This window comes from Haliotis rubra, unplaced genomic scaffold, assembly GCF_003918875.1.
Source record: "Haliotis rubra isolate DU_JTF1 unplaced genomic scaffold, ASM391887v1 Scf3, whole genome shotgun sequence".
Lineage (NCBI taxonomy): Eukaryota > Metazoa > Mollusca > Gastropoda > Lepetellida > Haliotidae > Haliotis > Haliotis rubra.
In genome coordinates, this window is record NW_025766968.1 from 379,336 (window position 1) to 405,636 (window position 26,301).

General features: G+C 40.2%; 1 protein-coding gene across 1 annotated transcript in view; it reads left to right on the forward strand.

Moving 5' to 3' along the window:
* LOC124282395 (S phase cyclin A-associated protein in the endoplasmic reticulum-like) overlaps window positions 1-26,301 on the forward strand; it is a 113,959-nt gene that overhangs the window by 46,539 nt on the left and 41,119 nt on the right. The window contains 2 exon segments of the mRNA XM_046718367.1: window positions 6,576-6,813; window positions 21,734-21,886. Of these exon segments, the coding sequence (XP_046574323.1) occupies window positions 6,576-6,813; window positions 21,734-21,886 (391 nt within the window).

A 26,301-nucleotide genomic window follows, 5' to 3' on the forward strand; every position in this document is an offset into this window, starting at 1 on the left:
TCATGCTCTATTGCCCATGGTTATGGCTCTCAGTCCAGACAAAACATCAAAGAATTGTACTGTTATCTTCCTCTCAGAAAACATCAAAACTTTCACCCTGAACCGTTCAAACTTTTATAGTTTACTTTTGTTTAAGTTTATGCTCTGAAGTTGGAGAGAGTTCCTTTGTCCATGGCTGCTTTGAGTTTGATGGGGCTTGAGAGGAAATGAATTATTAATTTCATCATTTGTACTACAAAGGTGGTGATGGGAACATATGGTAGATACAGTTTATGCAAATTGTACTTTCTATTTTCTTTTTACAATTTTTCATCTAATATAAAGGTTAAAAGAAATGTTCATTTCAAATTTGTTTTGAATTTGAATTTGTTAGATTTATTTAACAGTGAAGTAATTGTATGAAGTGTTATGTGTCTTTTGATCCAAACATAAATATTATTTTGTTTAACGACATACACCTGAAAAATTGTTGCTCCATTTTTCGCTGAAGGGGTATGTTTAAGATGTGTTTAAATTATCTGGGAATTCAACTTTATATTTTAGCAGATTTTTTCAAACTTTATTCAGTGTTACCCAGAAGCTTTGTACTTACTGTTTGAATGTTTTGCTTGCTCTCAGTGTAATTTAGGAATCTACAGAACACAGATTCCAAATGTTCACAGTCATAAAGAAACATGAATAAAAACTAATAAATATCCAAAGCTATATTGATTTATGTACAATGTTAATTCGTGAGTTGAAAATCTCCTTTTAGCTTGTCATGCCTTCAGTGCACATCAGCAAAAAGGACAGGAACTTTTACACAATTAAGGCATAGATTTTTCATTTTGGACCATTCAGATGTGTTTACTATTTTTGTGATCTGCCTCTTCGGGTCAGCGAACATTACACTCTTGTAGAGAAGTCTAAAAATATTGGCAATATCCGTCAAACGGGAGAACGTAATTGATTGGACCATTACAACCTCCCTCCACGAGAGTGGCGGGTTTCTTGTGCAGCGTTCTAAATGGTGTTACATGCTTTGTTTTCAGCGCAGTGATTATGCAAATTGTTTCTGATTTGAGTTTTATGAGAAGACATAGTGACAAAATGGCTTGGAAATGGCCTGAAAAGTATGGCAATTGTGTATTCATCAAAACAGACCTTGACTGCTGGAGCACCATGAAAAAATCAAATTGTTTTCAAGTTTTCCATGGCTGTGAGAAATTGTTGAAAGCATTTCCTCTGTGATATGGGTATGACCCGATAGGAGGACTAGGAATGGGGTTTGAATAGGGTGTAAAGTAGTAATGGCGGAGATACAATACTAATGGGTTAAGTGGCTTTAGCAACATGCCTGTTGAAAGTGAACAATATCTGCCATCGTTGAGGAAACCATATAGAATTATAGCTAAATGCTTTCTGATTGGTTGATGAGAATTTCTGATCAGCTGTGAAAATGGTTTGGGAAATTGTTGATATATTTCATTTCTTTGACACTTGTTCGCTCACAATGCCATTTAGACATTCTTTGTCGGTGTTATTACAGGTATCATTGCCAGACGATTGACTTAACTGATTTCAACATTATCGTGTGTCTCTATTTAAGGTAATTGTCAGATCAATAAGTGAAGTCAGATTGATCTATGGAATTCAACAAAAAAACACTTAAGCCATAAAAGGTACACTTCATTGCCTTGATGAGTTTAGTTCTTGAAACTATTGCAATCAGGTGTTTTAAAAGGGATTTTTCTGGTTACTTAAATGAACTGTATCACAGGTTCCAGTTTTGGTCAGCAATTTGGTCATCATATTATTAACATGTTTCTTTTTATGCAAGACTTGATTATCAAGGCATCAAAAAATGGTAAATAACTTCTTTGTATTTGTTTTCTTAAAAATTAATTTTGTTTAAAAGATCACTGGCTTTACCGCTGCAATGAAATCTCAACGGGATCGGAAATCACCAAGATATTTTGTGTGACATTCTGCAGATAAATCTTCAGAGAGTCTGAAGTTAATCTTCAACTTGTCATCTCTTAGTTTTGATAGAATTGAAGACATGCAGAAAGATATTGTAACTGGTTGTGTGTCAAGTTGTCCCTGTCTCCGTGACATGTGACAGCTTAGCCCATTGACATATTGTCACTCCAGCTTGCCAGGCCTACATGTTCAGATTACTTTTAAGGACAAATCGATCAAAGTATGTTTTTATGTGGCACTGACGATAAGATGACATGATAGAAAAGGACCATGCTTTTGTGATAAACTCCTGAGGGAGCTGTTCTCCATTATGCTGGCCATTGTTAATTTGGCCCTTGTCAGTCGCACATTGATTTATTTACAAATAGGACTGTCAGTAAATTTGCCAGGTATTCTTGCAGATTGATTGCCAATCAATATAGGTGATGTTTGACAACGTGAAATCATATGCTATGTTTTAGTGGCTAGAGCACAAAGGCTCAAGTTAAATATTTGGAATATAATCAGTCCAGGGAGATTTTATCTGCTGGTTGGCTATCTCTTTTCCCAATTTCCTATCCTGGTCTGCAATGTTTAGTTTGGACCTGTCACCTGTTTGCACTCCTCTCCGATCTTGCCCAGGTGACCATGACGTCGTCCGGCTGCATCATGCCGATGTTGCAGCCTTGTGTTGGCTTTGCTTTCTTTGTCCTACACTGGCTGATTCTCGTGCCGAGATTTCGGAGTGTCGTCTGCTGATAATTGTCACGATATTGTCTTGTTTTCACACTTCATGGAGTCTGGTGAAAGGCGACAGTCAACATGAAAGGGTCTGGTCTAGATTGGTCTGTCTGCCTGATCAATCCCTATGTTAGGATCTCATCCAGATGACTTGTCGTGCAGTCTCTACCTGAATGGAACCATGTCAGTATTAATTGGTGATTAGCGACTACGATACTGTAAACACATGCAGTGCTATTCACCTGCAAAATTGAATCAGTTGTAAGACAATGATCTGTGAAGACTAATTAATGAGTTGAGTCAAGGCACATTGGTTTGAAACAATGCTTGGGAGGACAGTTAGCTGAGCATGTTACTAATGACGGCCTTTAAGTCCTCTATGTCTTCCTCTTGATAATGACTGATTACTTTATAATCTTACAACCTTGGTTAGACCATCGCTACCAAAGTCCATTGGCCTCCTTCCAGGTTCAAAAACATTCCTATTAAATATCTGGGACTTTAACAAATTACAATATATTCGGGTTCCATGGCTTTTTTTAAATGCAAGATTGATAGTAAGCATTGAATTATTTTCTACATAAAATATTATTGACGTCATTTTACTTGCTGTTAGTTTCTGTTGAATTTATAGAATAGTATTATTACCTCATTTTTACTATACTTTCATACTTGTACACAAAGAAAAATGACAATTAAGATTGTGCAAAGAAAAATGACTAGTTGGTATGCATTAGAAAGAGTTTAACTGACTTCGTAACAATGTTTCAAATGTTTTCTGTAACATTTGACCTTTCTTGACTAAAAAGACCTTATCCTATCATGTTCTGTAAGTTTTTAAACGGCAAAGCTGCTGTTAATATTAATTTTTTATGCTTCTAAAGATTTATCTTCATTTTCTGCAAAACTGTGTATCTTGTTGATATGTACATGATAAGGGTACACAAACACAAACAGATTTCTACATTTAACTGTTTTTAATACACTTTGTCATGTAAAATAGCACTGTGTTTAATGGGTTCTGGAATCATTTTATTCTTTTTGTCTAATTTGGTATGCACAGCAAATTTCTAAAGTATGTTTAAGTTAATACATTGTCCATCATGAACCAATCGTATATCCAGTTTGGTTAAGCTTTGGTGAATATTCACTAGAGATGTGTAAAACATTCAGAAATCAGAACTATGGACATTCAGGAAAATATTGATCCCATTAAGTGTATAGATAGAACAGGCACTTTCATGTGTGTTTTGGACATATGTGAAAATAAGAAAAAAGCAACATAATTTGTCAGATTGTTAGATTAGATAAACATTTTATATAACAATTTCAGCCTTATATAAAACATCAGAAAACATTTCTTTGTGTTCCAATTGTCTCAATCTGAAGTCAACTTGAGCAACAGTGTTTGGATGATGTCATGAAGTTTATTTGGGGTGATGGTGTCATTGAATAGTTAGAAAGTTTGAAATTACATTGAACCCTTGTTGGTCTGTTCCCCATTAATCTAGAACACCCACCTCCCAGAGTCTTTTGGGAGGACATATTTAGATATTAAAAGGAACATCACATCCATGAGCGAGCGAGTATGGTTTTACATTGCTTTTAGCTATATTCGAGGAATATCACCGTGGGTGACACCACAAATGGACCTCACACATTGTACCCATGTGGGAATAGAACCCGTGCCTTTGGCGTGATGAGCAAACACTTTAACCACTAGGCTACCCCGCCGCCCCTCATCCATGACTGATTTGTCCAGATATTTCTTAACCTTGATTGATCTTGAACCATCTGGATGAAAAAGGATTCTCTTGAAAATAAAATAATAAAATAAAATAAAATAACAACACTCCCAAATTTGGAATATATATTCATGTGCATGACATCTAGTGATAATCCAGTATGTGTCAATAGTGCCAATGTGACTTGAAATTCTATCTCACTCACACACTAACATGTGCATAACTTAAGCACACATTCTGTCAGTCCACCCTGAACACAATTATGCTGCATGCTGATGTACAGTTTCTGGAATACATGTTTCCAGTTCAATTTTACTATTAAATTTTTGTCAAGGAAGTCTATTTGAGAGTGAGATTGGCAGCTGATTGAAAGAACCAAGTTGAACCAGTGAAAATCTTTATTTAGAACTTATCTCAATAGATCAGTATATTTCAATATTTTTCAAAATTTCTCAACATGGTCATTGTCATCCATTTGTTGTAATGAGTGTGTGAATCACTGTGTATGATTATAAGAGCGCCAGTCCCTGGAGAGTAACTACAGTATATAAGGTGGCAGCAAATTACACCTATTGATCAGAGCTCAGTGTTATTACATAGCCTCCAGCTAATTCCTCCATTCCAACTTGCAAATCAAAGCTTTTCATGCACAAATTTCAAGTCCCATCCTCATTTAGTGGGAAAATTGATTGTGTCGTGTCACCTGAAATGTAGTGAATGAAAACACTTGATGCCTTATTTCTATGGGATTGTCCTTGTTTTGTCTCCCCATTTACCATCACATTAATCGCGGAATATTTCTCACGGTAAATATTGTACGTATTGATTAGAAAGCGTGTGATTATCATGCATGACATTGAGTTCTGTCATCTTGTGGCTCGGGTCTATAATGCTTTGATTCATGAGTATTCTAATAATTTCTCACAGTTTATTAGTGTGTTGTATTGAAAAGGTGGCTTCTTTGATGTAACAAATACCACAATGATGAAGCAAGATCTGTTGCCTGCAGTCAATCTTTTGTTGAGGACAATAGAGTTTTATATCGAAAATCTGCGATCACTAGCTCAACTGGTCATAGAGCTTATGCAACGGGCCGACATCCGGCGCGTGTACTCTCTCACGTCATCTTTTCTTTTTCATGTTTTGTGTTTCTGCTTGGGAGTATGTTTCAGTATTGATTTGAGTTCGATAAATATGGTACTTCGTGACACAGTTTATGCTGGATAGGCTGCTCAATCTCAAGTATGTCAGAAGTTATATCATTACACCTTAATAGTTCTTGTTTTGCCATGGTAAAATATCCTTAGAGCTATTGTTTCTTGACTTCAGCTATAAAAAAAGAAATAATTTTGCAGAAGAAAAAACTTTCAATATAACTCCTTCCGTTGTCCTTACTTGAAAGTCATAAACATTTTAAAAAAAATAATAATATGCTTTAAAGAGAAATAGTTCATTATTAAAGCCAGTGGCCGAGCAACAACATGCTTCAAGAATATCATACAGTGACTGCCACATCACCATTTTGATGGAGGGAATTCATTGATTGTGACCTGTGCTACAGTTTTGTCCACTTCCTAAGATTCAGCTATCAGATGCAGGCTTTATAACTTTTGAAGCAAAGTTCAGACACTACCGGGCGGTGGGGTAGCCTAGTGGTTAAAGCGTTTGCTGGTCACGCCGAAGACCCGGGTTCGAATCCTCACATGGGTACAATGTGTGAAGCCCATTTCTGGTGTCCCCTGCCGTGATGTTGCTGGAATATTGCTAAAAGCGGCGTAAAACCAAACTCAGTCAGTCAGTCAGACACTACAACACTGATAACCTGGAAATGTCTACATGTCTTGAAACGAATGATGTCGCTCACAATTTGCAGTAAAGCAAGTGATTATATAAATACAGTTAATCAGCACTGGCTGTCAAAATACATACAATATAAGTTTTTATATATGTATTGGGTATGATGTAATAGTTTCCAGTCATCAGGCATCTATTCTGGAGACTAATCCAGAATTGTGATGATTCTAATTTCAGTGTTAAATCCCCACTTGTTCAGTTTACATGATGGTTCTACTTCTCAGCACAGAGAAAGGCATGCTCATCGTGTTGGATGTTGCAAATGTTTTGACAGTCTTTTCTTCTCTGTTTCAGAAATTCCAGTCTGTTTGAGAAGAAGAAGGGAGAGGATATGTCCCAGCTCATCAGTACATTTGAGGTGACGGAGTTGGTCGGCATTGTATCACTGCTGTATGGTATGCTGCTTCATTCTGGTGCACCAAGCCGTGGTGACACACCTCCCCCAGAGCTACCACAGCACACGCTCCTGGTCACCCTCACTGGACTCCGAATGCTCAATCATATGGCTGCCTTAGACCTGGACATGCTGCAGGTAAGTCCCATTGTCCATCCTTTTGAGGATTCATAAGTAGAACAGAGGCCCATTTCACAATATGATCGTAGCGCTATGACTGTCGTAAGTCAATGTTAAAGTATGGGAGTTACGATCACCTTAGCGCTATGACGGCTTTGTGAAATGGGGCCCTGGTCCACAGTAATTCATGCTTTCAGCAGATGTTGGCTAATAAGATCAGATGTTTATAGTGGGTGGGTGACCTGGCAGATTGTGTGCCATTGTATCCATGAAGATTAGGATCCTTCCTCATGCTATCACTCCCCCAGTGAGAATCCAGGTACTCATGCTATCACTCTCCCAGTGGAAATCCAGGTAAGAATTGGCCCCAATGTATGATGATTTGAAGAAGGTGGTCAGACTCAGTGACTTGATGATTGCATGTCATCATTCAAGTTATCACTGGTTTGTCTGGTCCAGATGCAATGATTTCCAGGCTTCTTTCATACAGTTGGAAAATTGATAGGTGTAGCATTAAAGAATGAATACACCCATCTTCAGTGTCTGCTTGACGAACTTGATTATGTACAGGCTATCATGATATAGCTGGCACATTGCTGACTGCAGGGTAAAGTAACATAAACTCTATCTTTGCTGTTGGGAACAAATCCTTCTTCAAGGGTGACATGGCTGAAATATTGCTAACCATGGCTGTAAACCTCATTCACTCTTTTTTACTATAATCTGCCTAAGCATCTTAACGTAATTCCTGGTGGCCCTACATGAATTCAGTTGCCCTGTGATGAGATTGGCAAAGATGTTGACATATATTCTGTAAGTTATGGCAGCTTGATTAAGAAGTGCTCATCACTGGTTCTTCCTAATGTAACTGGTGGTTAACATTGGGATTTGATGGTCGAATTATTTTTAGTCATTTCAGAATTCCATATTTTGTTTTGATGTGTTTTACAAAGAATTAGAAAGTCAGCACGTCTTCATACGTCGTATTCATCACTTTTTCAGCTCATGTGAATGATCTAGGGCCTTATACTGGTTCAATAGACTTATAGGGCTTCACGTTTGTTCCTTGTGACGGGAAGCTCTTCTTTGATCTCTATCTTATTGAAAGGGAGCATGTTATATTTGTCTGGAAGCTCACACTGCTTCAAAGGACTGTTGTATTTGTCTAGAACCTTGGACTTATTCTGTATGATCGTTTCTTTGTGACCTCAGTGTAGTTGCCTGACAGTGGGATCTTGTTCAATAGGAACCAATACCATAGTTCATCCATAACCTCTACTCCACTTTCTGACAACCTCGCCATTGCTCATTGACCTCACTCTGCTGGCTGGCTGAAACTTCAACCTAGTGGCCTGGAGCCACAAGCTGGTTGTCCAGAACCTGCCTGTGCTTATCTTGAACCTCACCCTAGATATGTAGAACCTCACACTGGTTATTTAGAACCTCACTCTGGTTTCTTGGAACCACAAGCTGGTTGTCCAGAACCTCCCTCTGCTTATCTTGAACCTCACCCAGGATATGTAGAACCTCACACTGGTTATTTAGAACCTCACTCTGGTTTCCTGGAACCACAAGCTGGTTGTCTAGAGCTTCACACTGGTTATTGAGAACCTCAATCTGGTTATTTAGAACCTCACTCTGGTTTCCTGGAACCACAAGCTGGTTGTCTAGAGCTTCACACTGGTTATTTAGAACCTCACTCTGGTTATTTAGAACCTCACTCTGGTTTCCTGGAACCACAAGCTGGTTGTCTAGAGCTTCACACTGGTTATTTAGAACCTCACTCTGGTTTCTTGGAACCACAAGCTGGTTGTCCAGAACCTCCCTCTGCTTATCTTGAACCTCACCCTGGATGTGTAGAACCTCACACTGGTTGTTTAGAACCTCACTCTGGTTTCCTGGAACCACAAGCTGGTTGTCCAGAACCTCCCTCTGCTTATCTTGAACCTCACCCTGGATGTGTAGAACCTCATACTGGTTATTTAGAACCTCACTCTGGTTTCCTGGAACCACAAGCTGGTTGTCTAGAACTTCACACTGGTTATTGAGAACCTCACTCTGGTTTCCTGGAACCACAAGCTGGTTGTCTAGAACTTCACACTGGTTATTGAGAACCTCACTCTGGTTTCCTGGAACCACAAGCTGGTTGTCTAGAAGCTCACACTGATTATTTAGAACCTCGCTCTGCTTATCTGGAACCTCACTTTGGATAGTAGAAACTCCCCCCTTAAACCCCCCTCTGCTTATCTAAAAAATCACTCTGGATGCCTAGAATCTCATATTGGTTATTTAGAACCTCACTCTGGATATGTAGAACCAGACTCTTTTTGTCTGAACCTTTAACTGGTTGTCTAGAAGCTTATTCTGTTACATGGAACTTCACTCAGGTTTCATACTACATTTTACTGGTGCTTTCTGATCTCTCTGACTGTCTTTCTAAAATTGCATGCTAGTGACCCATGACCTCACACTGGCTCAGTTTGACTGTGTGCAACTAAGTATAACCTCATTTTACTAAGTATAATCCATGAGACACTATCCCTCTTTCCCCTGACTCTGGTTGTCTTGAAGCCCCTTCTGGTTCTCTGGGGCAGCAGTCAGTTTCTCCAGGACCAGGCGCAGATTCTCCCTGCTCAATACCATTCCTTACCTACCTTACAGCAGCACTGCCAGATGTGCACTTACCTCAGACCTGACATAACTTACATGTGTTCAGCATCTTTGACAACAGCCTAAAAAAACCTCTGGAAACTGATTGAAATATCATATTTCCCACCGTTGTTTAGTTCCATGTCAGATTTCATTTACTCTGTTACTACTGCAGTTGCTGCCTGCTACAGGTGGTACCTGCTTTGTGTAATTTGTGAATACTGACATGGGAGCCTTGTTTAAAATCCAGCCTCTGTTTTTGTAGGCAGCAACTGTATAAGCAATGGTAGTGTATTTACAGTGAGAAGCAGTCCTGTCCACATGTGCCTTGGGTTTCAGGGTCATCAAGTTTGATTAACTGATTTGTTGTTTTTTCTCAAATTCCCCTGTATCTTCAGTTAAACAAACTACCATTTAAAAGAGGTGAGATTTCTCCAGGATTTCGCACAGATTAGGACCAGCTTGCATGCCAGTATTTCAATAAAATAAACCAATGAGGATATGTAATGCAAGTTTTTTATCTTTATATAATTTGTATAGTATTAAGTTACTTGTTAAACGGCTGTAGGCTTGAGCTCGTCAAGCAGGCAAATAAACGCCTGTCAATAGACTTGCCACTCTGACGTGCTGTCAAACACTTTTGCCAAAAATGTTGCACAGATCATAACAGGCGATGTCCAATTCCCTCAACAATTGACACAGACTGTCCCAAGCACCTGCCTGGATCAGTGGGGTGCCCTCCAAGTTTACATTATTGGCGGTTCTTACTATAACATCCAGCTTTTGTTTATGCTCTCTGCAATCTGATTTCCCCTTTCACAGCAGAACTATGCTAATTGGCCAGGGGCGGGATCGAGGGATATTTTCGCAAGAAATTCCTCCCCATTGGCCACAAAGCGATAGTTCTGTGTTGGGCGATTCTTGACATCTCCTTCTGCGTGTCCGAAGATTGTTGTATAATTCCGATATCAATCGCGATGGCCCTAGGGTTCTTGGCTCACAGATCTGAGGAGTTCTCCCCATTCAACCCTGCCTGTATTTGCTCCACAAACTTTCCCCTGCCTATGAAAATAATCTCTTTTCTTGGAATATTTGATGCCAGTAGGAACAGTTGATCTCGTATGAAACAAAAATTAGAAAAGGAAAGTTCTCTGTGTTTTCTTTCCAAACATTTACGGTGATTGTAATCTTTTTGATATGATATTCTTCCTCCTCACAGTAACAACTTTGATCCCAAGTGGTATAATTACAAATGTTGTCTGCCGGTTTATGTCAATGGGATATGATATTCTTCCACGATTTCCGGTATTTTCACTTAGCAGTATGTTTCCTTTCTTTTTTTGGGTTGTCATATACACAGGAAGTAACAAGATTAGCAAGTTACTTGGTTCAACTTTTTCTGTGTAGTCGCTTATTCATTATGATGGACCCATGAAGGTTGGGGCTAGAATTGATCTTCAGTAACCCATGCTTGTCGTAATATTAATAGGCGACTAAGGGGATCGGGTGGTGAGGCTCGCTGACTTGGTTGACACATGTCATTGGTTCCCAATTTGCGGAGATCGATGCTCATACTGTTGATCACTGGATTGTCTAGTCCAGACTCGATTATTTACAGACCGCCGCCATATAGCTGGATTATTGCTGAGTGCAGGGTTAAACTAAACTCACTCACGCACTCAATATTTATTATGATGTAACATGTATACTACAAAGCTGCAGCCTATGCAGTTTATACCCCTTTGTTTTAGATTATTCAGATTACAATCCAAATCCTGTCTACTTCAGTATTAATTTCTCACTTTGATGTTGAAAGGAAACATGATGGATGGGTTGTTGCATTCTTTCAAGATTATCATTAATTGATTCAAAACATATAAGTAGGAGCGGTGCCCTTTTCACTCGTGCAAGTGGAAGCCCTCGTGTTGAAACCTCTCCATTGTAGTTAATACAAAACACTACTCTGTGATCGCTAGTTCCTACGAGGCCTGTTGTATCTGTTTCATATCCCTATACATAAGACAGGATGAGTATTGTGTTGAGCTGTGCAGGGCTTGGTGGTGTTTGTGCTGTTGCTGCTGCTGCAGTAGATCCTGCTTGGCATCCTGGAAGGTCAGGAGTTACAAGTATCATTGCCCAACACAATGAAGTAAAGATGTGTACACTTCACGCTATCATCTCTCCAGTGCTGTGTGTGTAACACCACACTCAACTCACTCTGGCAACCTTTAGGTAGAGGATCATCAGGCTTCTTTCAGTATGGGATGTTTTTTGTATAGGATTCAGCTGTAGGAAGCATTCATGTTGGATGTTTTCGTATTTAAATCAAGTTTCTCTTGCTTTTTATATGTCTTTTGTAAAAGACCTTTCCTGGGTAGGATTTGTTTGTAGGGAATATGGACTTTGGTTGTTGAAAAAATTGTGACATGGTTTATTTGAGATTATTCATTCTTAGTAATACAACTTCTAGTCCTTTCTACCCGTGAAGGTCCGGGTGAGAATATTGATCTTCAGTAACTCATGCTTGTCGTAAGAGGCGACTAACGGGTTTGGGTGGTCAGGCTCGCTCGCTTGGTTGACACATGTCATTGGTTCCCCATTGCGAAGATCGATGCTCATACTGTTGATCATTGGATTGTCTGGTCCAGACTCGATTATTTACAGACCACTCCCATATAACTGGAATGTTGCAGAGTGTGAACTCACTCAATCTAGTCCTTTCTTTAACCAGTGATGACAAAGACAATGGACTGCATTTTCTTATTCCGATTGAATACAGTGAATACCCAAATATCTTTGTGAACAATAAGCAAAAATACACATTGTTTAACTTACATTATTTTACTTATATGAATATTTGGTGTCCCTACAAACGTTTTTTGTCACATCTTACATGTATGTTTCCAGGGTTTTCTTTTTTAACAGTGAATAAGTTAACAATAACTTGTATGTAAGTTGCACCTTGTGTGTCATTAAAATGCCCTTCAGTTTAGTAAGTGTTAAATAAATGCCACATGCCTTTCAGGAAAATCATGTAACAGCCTTCAAGTTTGTTTCTCTTCGCAACAATTTTATTATTGAGTAGTTTGCCTGGTGGTTCATATTGTAGTGCATGAAGTCCTCTGTGTCTGTGTGCAGGTTCTCTTACCACTAAGGTAGGGCAATTTGCTCCTGGTCTTTGATATGTGAACACACACAGAACATCTGGTCACAGTAGCTTTGACTGCTCTGTTCACACAACACCGGGATAATACTACTTATATGTACTCTGTACAGATATGCACTGTCTAAAGGACCCCCACCCTAACACCTCCCCACCCTGTCAATTCGGTGACCCCAGGTCCGTTCCCTTAGGACAAGTGACAGAGGGCGTTCAATATAATCTGTAGCTCGGCGCGCGCCTGTAATGATTTTGCAGTGTTTACGCTGTCTATTACTACCATGTGTAGGTTGGGGCTGCACAAATCTCCCTATTGTTTTGCAAGTTGGCCTCACAAGGTTGTGGTCTGCACTCGGTGTCACACTGTACGCAGTGCACTGTTGACATGCTGAAAAAGGAAGTACACTCACTGAGATGAAATTCTAAGCAGATGGCTGCAATTTTGTCAAAATGGTTGTGAGGTTTGAATCAGAACAGGTGGTGGGCAATTCCAGAACTACAGTACTTGAGAGTTCGTGGAAGGTTTGTGAGTTCTGACTACGTGGTGGACATTGCTGCCCAGCAGTAAATGTGTGGCATTTGGAAGCTTCGTCACTGGGTATACCTTGAATCTCAACCCTTCATCATACGACAGGAATGTGGAATGGTCAGAGGGACAAGAAGAGGGCCTTGTAGTCTTTACCTAACCCTGGTTCCAGCAAAGGTGTCGTCTTGACTGCAGTAATGTGTGACAGTTTATGTTCAGATGGTGGAGAACTTGCAATCTGAACACTCACAAGTATCTGTATTGTTTTGTATCCATGACTGAAGATTGGCTGCACAAAATGATATCTCTCAATGAGAAACCCTGCATTTTAACTGGACCTAAATATGCACCATAACGCCTCATACAAGTTTGGTTGAGGTAGTCACTGTCTATGTTCTGAATTGTAATGGTGATTCTGGGTTTCCTGAAAAAAATTAACATCAAAGAACTGTATGACTGGGGACATAGCTCCATCATTAAGCTGACATGGTATGATATAATGGAAATAGCTCCCCCCACTTGCTCCCCTACTCACTCACTCACATATTTAAGAGAACCTGAAACAGAAACATGAATGACAGATATCAGGATGCACCTGATACTGAGGACTAATTGATGAAGTTTTGAATTGAGGTGTTGCCATGATACTATTACTGTGCACTGGGGCTGGGGCGGGATACCCGGGACGGGTGGGTAATAAGTTGGACCCGGATGGGTCATGAGTTGGACCTGGGTACCCGTCTCAATACCCGGACCCGTTATGATCATGTGACTAAAAGGTTAAACAATGTCATATGTTGTTCTTTCATGATTAAAAGGTTGTATGTCTTATTTAGACATAATTTACAGTCACTTCTTTTGAATATAATACATGGTTAAGATATTGAAAAACTCGATATTTTATCCTCCGAGCTAAAGAATATATTGCCATTTCTTGCAAATCTGATGTCAGGAATTAACATAACGGGTATCCGGGTAGGGTAGGGTAGCAGGGGCGGGGGTACCTGGGTAGAAAATTTGGACCCGTCCCAGCCCTACTGTGCGCCTGGAAACATAAAATATTCATGCTAATTCTTGGTATCTATTATTTTGTTTATCAATAATCACAGGTGATCAATAAATGTTAGTTCATCATCAATTCATTTGAAATACTATGCACAATGTGATGTTTGACTTTTAGTGTGATGTAACAGAGGCAGGCTGCTCAGATCACAAGCATGGATGTTCGGAGGGCTTTGCTGATGCCTATCAACCTATTTGGTCAGTCTCTCAAAGAACTAGTTGAATATTCTGTGGCCTTGTCACCTTGGATCATGGGTGTGCTTGGGGGTCATGTATTCTTTTGTTACTTCTCTCGTCAAGATGTTTGAATGTTACAGCTGTAGAGGTATCTCAAGCTGATAATATTGTCTCAATTAAGACTGTATCGCCAGAATGGAAAGTGTTGCCATTATATTTAGACAACATGCTCTGGGTATGTCTCTTTTTGTGATTGTCACCACGTTTCCCGAGTGAGTCCGTGCAAACACGCTTAGAAAACATTCTCATATGGAATTTATTGGAGCTATTTTTGTCAAGGAAGAAAAAAATCTGTAGGTAAAATAAATGACAGACCAGGAGGTGTTTGTAGTGACTCGGTGTCGAGACGAGTGTTTACTTGCCTCATATTTTCAGTTTATCATAAGTTCATTCGGTTATTTTGTGGAGAATTATTACTTTCCTGTATTTATGTTTTCCTCTCCGACTACACAGTCAAAAGAACCATTGTAAAATAATTTAAATGTGGAAATGATTATTAATGACAAACTTTTGAATCCTGAATGAAATTATTGTGCCAACTGAAATAGTTTATTAAGATATGTATTGCTTGATTCATTCATTATGTTGATACAAAATGAAAGTAGATGTTATAATGCTTTACATTCTAATGATTTTAACTTCCAGACACTATGGAGCCATCAGAGTTATGAGGCTTATCTGGGAAAGTCTTATTTGCAGACTGATTTATTTAAACTCAGCATCTGCAAAATAAAACTTTAGTGTCTGAGGTTTTTTTACATGTTTCTCTGTTACATAAATAGAAACACAATTATATTGATGTGACCAGTTCTTCTTAATTATTACAATATTAAAATCTGACAAAATCTGCAAATCTTACAAAATAGATCAAATTCCCAATGCTCAATAGTTTAGAAATACTGTTTAATTAATATTTCCTGATGGCAGTGTTTAGGTATCAGCTTACATCGGTGGTCATTATACAGTGTAAATGCAAGCATGGATGGCCAAGTGGTTTGTGATGCTCTCATAGCAGATTTGAATCCCATATTTGCTTCAGCTATGGTCCTTGTTCTCTCAGTAAATTATGGCAATTTTCTGACTTTCCTTTCACATTAGGTCATTGTAGCTGAAAAACTGGCCAAAGCTGAGTTAGCCGTAGTCATCCACTGATTCACTCACTGACTCTCTGACTGACTGACCCACCCACTCACTCACTTCAAATTCTTACTTGAGTTAACCCTTTCAATTGGAGGATCACTACAAGAAACTACACTCTCCTTTCATCCAACACTGATCGAATTAACCCCATATTCAAACAAGATTTGCGTCTTAACAGTTTTATTGATGTCATATTGTTTTCTGAAGAATATAAACCTCCTTATGTAAGTTTTTCTCTGGTTATGGGCAGTTCCTCTGAAACCAATACCATTGACGTCTACCAGGACATACACACTGGACTTGCCTCTGGCGACGCACCAGAGGTGGGACTCTCTTGATCAAATTCTTCAATTTCATTTCAGTTTGTGTATATGTTTTTTAGCTCCAAGCTATTATTGCTTCTGAGGGTCGCGCGACAGAGTCTTGTATAGTTTGTGATCTGCCTAAGGAACTTGCTAGTCTGGAGTTGTGTTTAAAGGGGCCACTTCCTTCTGTTGGGTGTAGATGGGCATATCATAGACATTACAGCACTATATTGTTTTCTCATTTCACAAGAATTTTACGAAAACGTGTGGCAAAGAGTGTAAGAATGTTTGCTCAAATGGAAGAATGTTAAACAGGTTGGAGGAATTTACATTGACAGTAGCTGTAATGCCTCATTTGTGTTTAGATTAGCAAACTGATATTTAAATATTTTTACAATATTTGTAATATTGATCTGACAGAATTTGACAGTTTAAAATAAAAATAATAAAACTGACATGACAGCTGCCTTAGAATAAACCAATGTAATCCTATGTTAAATGCATGCAGGAGGGTGGATAACTGGTACCTGTTCTGCATAAAACAAGAATATTCCAAATATGATTAGATTTATTTGTTTAACCTATTGATATCACATATTGAAAGAATAACTTAATGTTGGAAAAATGTGAAAAATGTTTGACTAAAAAAACCTGACTCTCTATACACTTTTTCTCATTAATTACTACTTACACTCAGATTGTTATACACTGAGCCTATACACCACAGACATTTAGTTTTTGAATTTATTAATAATGACAATTAGGAATTAATGCAGTAAGGATCAATCAGTTATATTTTATTGAACGTTCTTAAATGAAATGTGTGGAATAAGTCAGTTTTAAAAATGTAGCCAACTTTGTGTCATAACTGTTTCTTGTTTTGTGGCTGTATCATAGTGTATGTGCAAGTGATTATCCTGCCATTTACCCTGTAGTGCCTGTTGATATTTTGATAGCCCCTCTCCTTGGGCCTGGTGGTGTTTACAGCAAGTAATCGCCTACATGTCTGTGATCTCAGGACCACAGTGTCTCTCACAGCAGCCATACCTGCCCTGGTTCCCTGCAGATATCACACATATGTCAGCATTTCCACCATGGCTGGCATACCTACCACAGTGTCATGAGCCATTGGGATAGCGCTGGGGCGGTGGGGTAGTCTAATGGTTAAAGCGTTGGCTCGTCGCGACCGAATACCCGGGTTCGAATCCCCACATGGGTACAATGAGTGAAGTCCATTTCTGGTGTCCCCAGCCGTGATATTGCTGGAATATTGCTAAAAGCGGAGTAAAACCAAACTCAGTCAGTCAGTCAGTCAGTCAGTCAGTGGGATAGCTCTACTACCACTGTCATGATAGAGATAGCACTCTTACCACTGTCATGAGCCATTGGGATAACGCTACTACCACAGTGTCATGAACTATGGGGATAGCACTTTTACCACAGTGTCATGAACTATGGGGATAGCACTTTTACCACAGTGTCATGAACTATGGGGATAGCACTTTTACCACAGTGTCATGAACTATGGGGATAGCGCTACTACCACAGTGTCATGAACTATGGGGATAGCACTTTTACCACAGTGTCATGAACTATGGGGATAACACTTTTACCACAGTGTCATGATAGGGATAGCACTCTACTACCACAGTGTCATGAACTATGGGGATAGCACTTTTACCACAGTGTCATGAACTATGGGGATAACACTTTACCACAGTGTCATGAACTATGGGGATAGGATAACACTCTTACCACTGTCATGAACTATGGGGATAACGCTACTACCACAGTGTCATGAGCCATGGGGATAGCGCTACTACCACAGTGTCATGAGCCATGGGGATAGCGCTACTACCACAGTGTAATGAACTATGGGGATAGCACTTTTACCACAGTGTCATGAACTATGGGGATAGCACTCTTACCACAGTGTCATGATAGGGATAACACTCTTACCACTGTCATGATATGGGGATAGCACTCTTACCACAGTGTCATGAACTATGGGGATAGCACTTTTACCACAGTGTCATGAGCCATGGGGATAGCACTCTACCACAGTGTCATGAACCATGGGGATAGCACTCTACTACCACAGTGTCATGAACTATGGGGATAGCACTCTTACCACAGTGTCATGAGCTATGGGGATAGCACTCTTACCACAGTGTCATGAACTATGGGGATAACACTCTTACCACAGTGTCATGAACCATGGGGATAGCCCTACTACCACAGTGTCATGAACTATGGGGATAGCACTCTTACCACAGTGTCATGAACTATGGGGAAACTCAGTCAGTGTCATGAGTCAGTGGGGATAGCACTACCACTGTCATGATATGGGGATAACACTCTTACCACAGTGTCATGAGCCATGGGGATAACGCTACTACCACAGTGTCATGTACTATGGGGATAGCACTCTTACCACAGCGTCATGAGCCATGGGGATAGCACTCTTACCACAGTGTCATGATAGGGATAGCACTCTTACCACAGCATCATGATAGGGATAGCACTCTTACCACAGTGTCATGAGCCATTGGGATAACGCTACTACCACAGTGTCATGTACTATGGGGATAGCACTCTTACCACAGCGTCATGAGCCATGGGGATAGCACTCTTACCACAGTGTCATGAACTATGGGGATAGCACTCTTACCACAGTGTCATGAACTATGGGGATAGCACTCTTACCACAGCGTCATGAGCCATGGGGATAGCACTCTTACCACAGTGTCATGAACTATGGGGATAGCACTCTTACCACAGTGTCATGAACTATGGGGATAGCACTCTTACCACAGTGTCATGATAGGGATAGCACTCTTACCACAGTGTCATGATATGGGATAGCACTCTTACCACAGTGTCATGAACTAGGGATAGCACTCTTACCACAGTGTCATGAACTATGGGGATAGCACTCTTACCACAGCCATCATGAACTATGGGGATAGCACTCTTACCACAGCACTCTTACCATGAGCCATGGGGATAGCACTCTTACCACAGTGTCATGAGCCATGGGGATAGCACTCTTACCACAGTGTCATGATAGGGATAGCACTAGCACACTGTTACCACAGTGTCATGATAGGGATAGCACTCTTACCACAGTGTCATGATAGGGGATAGCACTGTCTGAGCCACCACAGTGTCATGATAGGGATAGCACTCTTACCACAGTGTCATGATAGGGATAGCACTCTTACCACAGTGTCATGAACTATGGGGATAGCACTCTTACCACAGTGTCATGAGCCATGGGGATAGCACTCTTACCACAGTGTCATGAACTATGGGGATAGCACTCTTACCACAGTGTCATGAACTATGGGGATAGCACTCTTACCACAGTGTCATGAACTATGGGGATAGCACTCTTACCACAGCGTCATGAGCCATGGGGATAGCACTCTTACCACAGTGTCATGAACTATGGGGATAGCACTCTTACCACAGCGTCATGAGCCATGGGGATAGCACTCTTACCACAGTGTCATGAACTATGGGGATAACACTCTTACCACAGTGTCATGATAGGGATAGCACTCTTACCACAGTGTCATGATAGGGATAGCACTCTTACCACAGTGTCATGATAGGGATAGCACTCTTACCACAGTGTCATGAGCCATTGGGGATAGCATTCTTACCACAGCGTTAAGAGCCATGGGCATAGCATTTTTACCAGGAGCCACAGGGATACAAACTCACCATAATGTGTCTTTGTCCATCAGTTAGCATAGCACCCAGCAATATGGTGTGGCCCAGTGGTCTTATGTGTAGCTACTTGTTGTTTGTTGGTTTGAATCCCTCTTTTGTCTTGATCTTTGACCTTGGTATATCATCATTTTCCTTCTTGTGGGTTTCATTGAAGTGATAAAATCTGAGGTATTACTTTGGGCATTTTCCCCTCACAAGCTGCACTGTAAGTATTGTGGAAACAGGTGTTAAACTTAAGTTTACTTACTCACTTAAAGGTTTGTATGTTTGAATAAGTATTCCTTTATTTTGGATTTGGGAAGTCAGTTTTTTAATATGTAACAAAAAACCCATAATGCATGTGTACAGTCATGATGATTAAAGACTCTTGAAGGCTTACATGTATCACAGCATGAGACAGAGCATTCCCTCTCACAACTTCCCTGTCAACACATTCCACATCCTCTTGCATGTTAGGAACCATATTAAGTTACTCTTTTATGTTATATCTCATCCTGTAGCTGTGTCTTATGTCTTCATGTTGAAATAACAGAATCTAGAACTTTGTGATAATATTGGTCTACACTACCAAAGCCCTCTGTCTATGTGGTTATTCATGTCAGTTGTTAAGTTACTTTTATTATAATTCTTCTATTACAATGTCCAAATGACCTTTCCTGTGTAGATCATCATGAAATTTCTCATGGTCATCTAGACTACCATGCTCACCTGTCTTACAAACATGATCATTCCTGCATCAACATGTTTGACTTTCAGTGTTAATGACTTCTAAGCCAGACTGGCTACAAGTAACAAGGAACATGCATTTCTGAATTAAGATTTCATTTGGAACAGGACAGAACAGTTTAGGCCAATCAGCTGAGCATCAGTGTCACAAATTGGCAGCAGGTTGTGCTGGTTGCTGTGTCTAGTGCAAACGTTGTTAGCCAGCAAGCCTGTTGTGACAGGGACGATGTGATGTTGTTGTAGTAAGGACATGGATGCTAAGTTGGAGATGTCCTAACCTTGACCCATCTGGACTGGAGGTAGTTCTACTGGTGGTTGCTGGACTTTCATCCCTTTCTCATGGGAACATCAGAGCATAGTGGTTTAAGGTCATCATCTCTATGAGTATTCCCAGAATGTTAACCTGTGATGGATGTTATGATCAAGATGAATTAGGTGATTATTTTGGTTAGGTTACCTGATTCTCCATAGTGTTTTGACTCCTGACTTTCTATAGTTACTCCAGCATAATGCATCTAAGGTTTGACAATTGCAGTGCAAGTTTAAGTTTGGAAGGACCAGTAATTAAAGTGTACTTCTGGACCACCAAATTTACCATTCAACTGACAATATCTCTGCAGCAGATCATTTCTGAATTCAATAGAAAATGTATTTCTAACCCTGCCACGGTTTACATGATGCCAGTAAACATTTATTAAAACCAATGATTTAAAATGTAGGTGGTCTGATTGGATAGTGTGATATACGAAATTTCAGTTTCCAAATTTCTTTTACCTTCAAGGGAATGCTAGGACACACACTGGTTGAATATTTGCCTTACTGGAGTGAGGCTAAAGTTGATGTACTAAATGTTTGTTTTGAAGCCATGATTTTCCTGTATTAATTGCTGCCTCAATGGATGCATTTGTGAAGGTCTTGTTCAAGACTTTCAAGAACAAAATTGGAAATGAGTTTTCCTTCAAGGAAACATATGTATTCACAGATTTAGCTATTACTAGGATGATATAATGTTGTGTCAGTTTATAGATAGAGGTTACTAATTGCTGACTATGGCAAAGCACAAGTTATCAAATATTTACAGTGTGTGGTATATCTGCCAGACACTAAACGTATGTTTAGTAGTACTTTTGCAACTTTTAGATTTTATTCTGGCCACAACCCTTCATGACAAAACTGAGAGAACAGGGGTTATGATCATCTTTTACATTTGCTTTCCCTTTTCACATTGTATATGGGGATCTGATTCAGATTGAGTGGTCATCCATTTCTTACCAAGATGGAACTCCCACAGTGATTGAGAGTCCAATGCCACCCTGCTTTGATGCATGGATGCTGTGGTACTAATGACCAACATAAGTCTTTTGTAGCTCACATGCCTCATCTTTGCTGTTTCAGAAAACCCTCGGGGAAGAAGGTATGTCCCTTGAGTTCCGCCACATTGCAAGCTACCTCATCTGGTACTGCTCCCATCACACCCAATCCGAGGAGCTGATGCATGAAGTCATCCTGTGTGTGGGCTACTTCACTGTCCTGAACACAGACAACCAGGTGAGCTTCTCTATATTGTACTCCTTGGACACCATGGTAGAGATTATTTGGGACACCCAGTGGAGTACACCATCAGTTATGCCAATCATCATTTTGTCCTTTTGCCTGCTCAATTTGTTTGCAAATCTGACCCAACATACTTAGTATTTTCCACATATTACAATACCTACATCTTACCTAATCCCATGTCACCCCATCCTCCTACACAGTCACTTATATATAAATTAGCTTACTACTAAACACAAACTTCCTCCTTACCCTTATACTGTACTTACACCTACCTCACCATTTTACTATTCCTATACCACAGCATTTCATCACGTCTCTACACCTACCTCACCATTCTGCCACTACAGGCTCCCTATCAAGTTGACATGTCAAGATATGTCTGGAATACTGTTCAAAGAGGCATTGAATCCAACTCGCTCACTCACATCCACTGTGCCGAATTACCTTTCTTACTAAAGAAAGCTATGGTTGTTGGTTTGAATCCCAAGTTGCCGCAATTATGTTTCTAGGTTTGTCAACATAATACCCATACTCCTGGTTTCACAAAGTGGTAAATGTCAGTGAAGACTTTGGGCTTTACTCCGACATTAAGCTGATATGCCTTGATATAACTGGAGTACTCTTCAAATGCAACTTTCTCATTGACTCACCATTCATCTTAACCTACATTTATGATACCATTCTACTATACCTACATTTGTCTCACCATTTCCCTTTTCCCTTCTTACCCTACCATTGTACAACACCTGCTCCTACCTTACCATTGTACAACACCTGCTCCTACCTTACCATTGTACAACACCTGCTCCTACCTTACCATTGTACAACACCTGCTCCTACCTCACCATTGTACAACACCTGCTCCTACCTCACCATTGTACAACACCTGCTCCTACCTCACCATTGTACAACACCTGCTCCTACCTCACCATTGTACAACACCTGCTCCTACCTCACCATTGTACAACACCTGCTCCTACCTCACCATTGTACAACACCTGCTCCTACCTCACCATTGTACAACACCTGCTCCTACCTCACCATTGTACAACACCTGCTCCTACCTCCACACACCTGCTCCTACCTCACCATTGTACAACACCTGCTCCTACCTACCTCCACCATTGTACAACACCTGCTCCTACCTCACCATTGTACAACACCTGCTCCTACCTCACCATTGTTGCTCCTACCTCACCATTGTACAACACCTGCTCCTACCTCACCATTGTACAACACCTGCTCCTACCTCACCATTGTACAACACCTGCTCCTACCTCACCACTGTACAACACCTGTTCCTACTTTATCATTCTCCTTTAACTATACTTTCATTTGAGTACAAAATGCCATTCAGAAAGTGGTCAAATGTGACATATGTTATATTTGGGGTTTACACTTTCTCAGGAAAGTACAAATTTACCTTTGTTAGGCTGAGTCCCATTCAGGATTCAAACCAAAACTGTCAGTCAGGCACCTAATCGGCAGCACACAAAGTCAACCATCTAACCCACTCAGCCACCGACGTTTCACCCCTCTCCTGTTCCTGTACCTACACCTACACCTACTTTCCCCTTCTCCTATAATTGCACCTACCTCACCCTTCTCCTGTACCTACACCTACTTCACCCATCTCCCTTGTACCTATATCTACCTCACCCTTCTCCTGTATCTACACCTACCTCACCCTTCTCCTGTATCTACACCTACCTCACCCTTTTCCTATATCTACATCTACTTCACCCATCTCCCTTGTACCTATATCTACCTCACCCTTCTGTATCTACACCTACCTCACCCTTCTCCTGTATCTACACCTACCTCACCCTTCTCCTATATCTACATCTACTTCACCCATCTCCCTTGTACCTATATCTACCTCACCCTTCTCCTGTATCTACACCTACCACACACTTCTCCAGTATCTACACCTACTTCACCCTTCTGTACCTACACCTACCTCACCCTTCTCCAGTATCTACATCACCCTTCTCCAGTATCTACACATACTTTACCTATCCCCTGTATCTACATCTATCTCACCCTTCTCCTGTATCTACACCTACTTCACCCTTCTGTACCTACACCTACCTCACCCTTCTCCAGTATCTACATCACCCTTCTCCAGTATCTACACATACTTTACCTATCCCCTGTATCTACATCTATCTCACCCTTCTGTATCTACACCTACCTCACCCTTCTCCAGTATCTACACCTACTTCACCCTTCTGTACCTACACCTACCTCACCCTTCTCCAGTATCTACATCACCCTTCTCCAGTATCTACACATACTTTACCTATCCCCTGTATCTACATCTATCTCACCCTTCTCCTGTATCTACACCTACCTCACCCTTCTCCAATATCTACATCTACTTCATCCTTCTGTATCTACATCTCGTTCGCCCTTCTCCTGTATCTACACCTACTTTACCCTTCTCCCTTGTACCTACATCTACTTCACCATTCTCCTGTACAAACTTCAAACTTCACCATAATTGACGATTCTACTGAACCTCCACCTACCTCAACCTTATCTTAACCCAAAACCTACCTCACCTTTCTAGTATACCTAAACTTACTTCACAATTGTCAAGTATTTACACCTACCTCTCCATTCTCTTGTCCCTAATTCCATTCTAATATATCAACACTTACCTAACAATTCTTCTTTTAATTGGCCCTCACTACTTTATCATGTAATACCTTCTTCCTGTCTCCCTGGATATTACATGCATTTACCCACTACAGTTCCCAGTATGCTGTGTGATCCAGTCTTCCAGACTGTGACTGCAGTGTTGCCAACATAGAATTCACCCATACGTTACTTTGGCTCTCTATGTTTACTATAACACCTAAAACTGTAGAAGATCAGGATTTATGCTAAACAGATAATTTGAGGAAAACTTGGAATTTATTAAAATAGATTTTCATTTTCTCTATCTTTTATGGTAAATTCATTTCACACATTATAGTGTTATACATTGTCCAAATGTATACACCCTCAGCACTGTTTTGGACTGAATTCTGCCTTCAAATATAATCAACCAAACCATGATTTCAGTTTGTATGAAGGCAACTTTCATAGCTAGGGATAAGTACATCATGGTGCTCTAGTTTTTCAACCCACACAGTATCCCTGACCTGAAATAAATAAATCAAAACTTACAAAAATACAGACGTTTTTATGTAAAATAATGATTGATGTCACACCTCTCTCTTGTTGTATCTGATAACACTAGCTTTCATCTACATGATACTGGAGGCCCATTACCAAACTGGTCAATGACTAACAGATAATTGGAATCAATTGACACCATCATCCCACACCAATAAGGCCACCGCCTGGTGTACCTGTTAGAGAGATAAGCTGGTTTACCTTGCGAGCGTTACAGTGGTTATATCCCAGCCAGCCATAGTATATCCTGGTCATCCTGCTTGTTACTGAATTGACTCATCAACATTTCCCTGCTTGTAATAAGCCATGTTATCCTGAAGTAATCTGGCACCCACTAGCATTACTGATCACTTTTATCTTGGTAGATTCTCCATACCCCTGTCTATGATGTATCTGGTATCACACGTATTTAATGCCAGGCCCGTCACGCCAGCAACGAGTAAAACTCTAATCCCCAAGCAAAATTTACGACTTTGTGAGTTTTTGCAGACAATGATGAGGACACATTTAATCAACTTAAAATCACCAGACTACAAACAAAAGCTCTTTTCTAAACTAGACTCAAATCCAGAGGGACAACATGAAATATTTTAATGTAGCTTAGTGTGACATTTAATTGAATAAAGCTCATATTTTGCTTGGATTAGTTTTTGTACTGCAAGATTAGGGTCCTGGATGGGCTCTTTAGGGAGGTCTCCAAGCCTGTCGGGATCTCGCGAGTTGGGGCTGCAGTATGAAGCTGGCCCCTAGGGTGTAAGTGGAATAATAACAGACCCGTGCTCAGCCCATAGGGAGAAGAACGGACGCTTCGACTAGCTTTGTTAGCAGAACTGCAAGAGAACACCGAGGAAGTGTGGGATGTGTGTAACACTACCTTAGCGTTTGTGTTATGTATGAATTGTGTTCTACAAAAGTAATATTGATGCTGTACCATTTGTCAGGATTTGATGCTCAATGAATGGAGTATTTTGGGGAAGATAATGATAAAAGATCGGTATCCAAGTGGTCTTATCAGAACGTTTGCTTGTCAGTCAGATTTAAGCTTATATTGATCGGCAGTATCTATGGCATTAAACATTACTTCACTGATCTTAATCTTTTGAAAGAATATCTGTCATTGCCACTGTAACTCGAGGAGGTTAGAGTTGCAGTGAAAGATAAGTGTTGATCTATACATGTTATCCTTCATATACCACGGAAGTCACACTGCTTCACGGTGGATC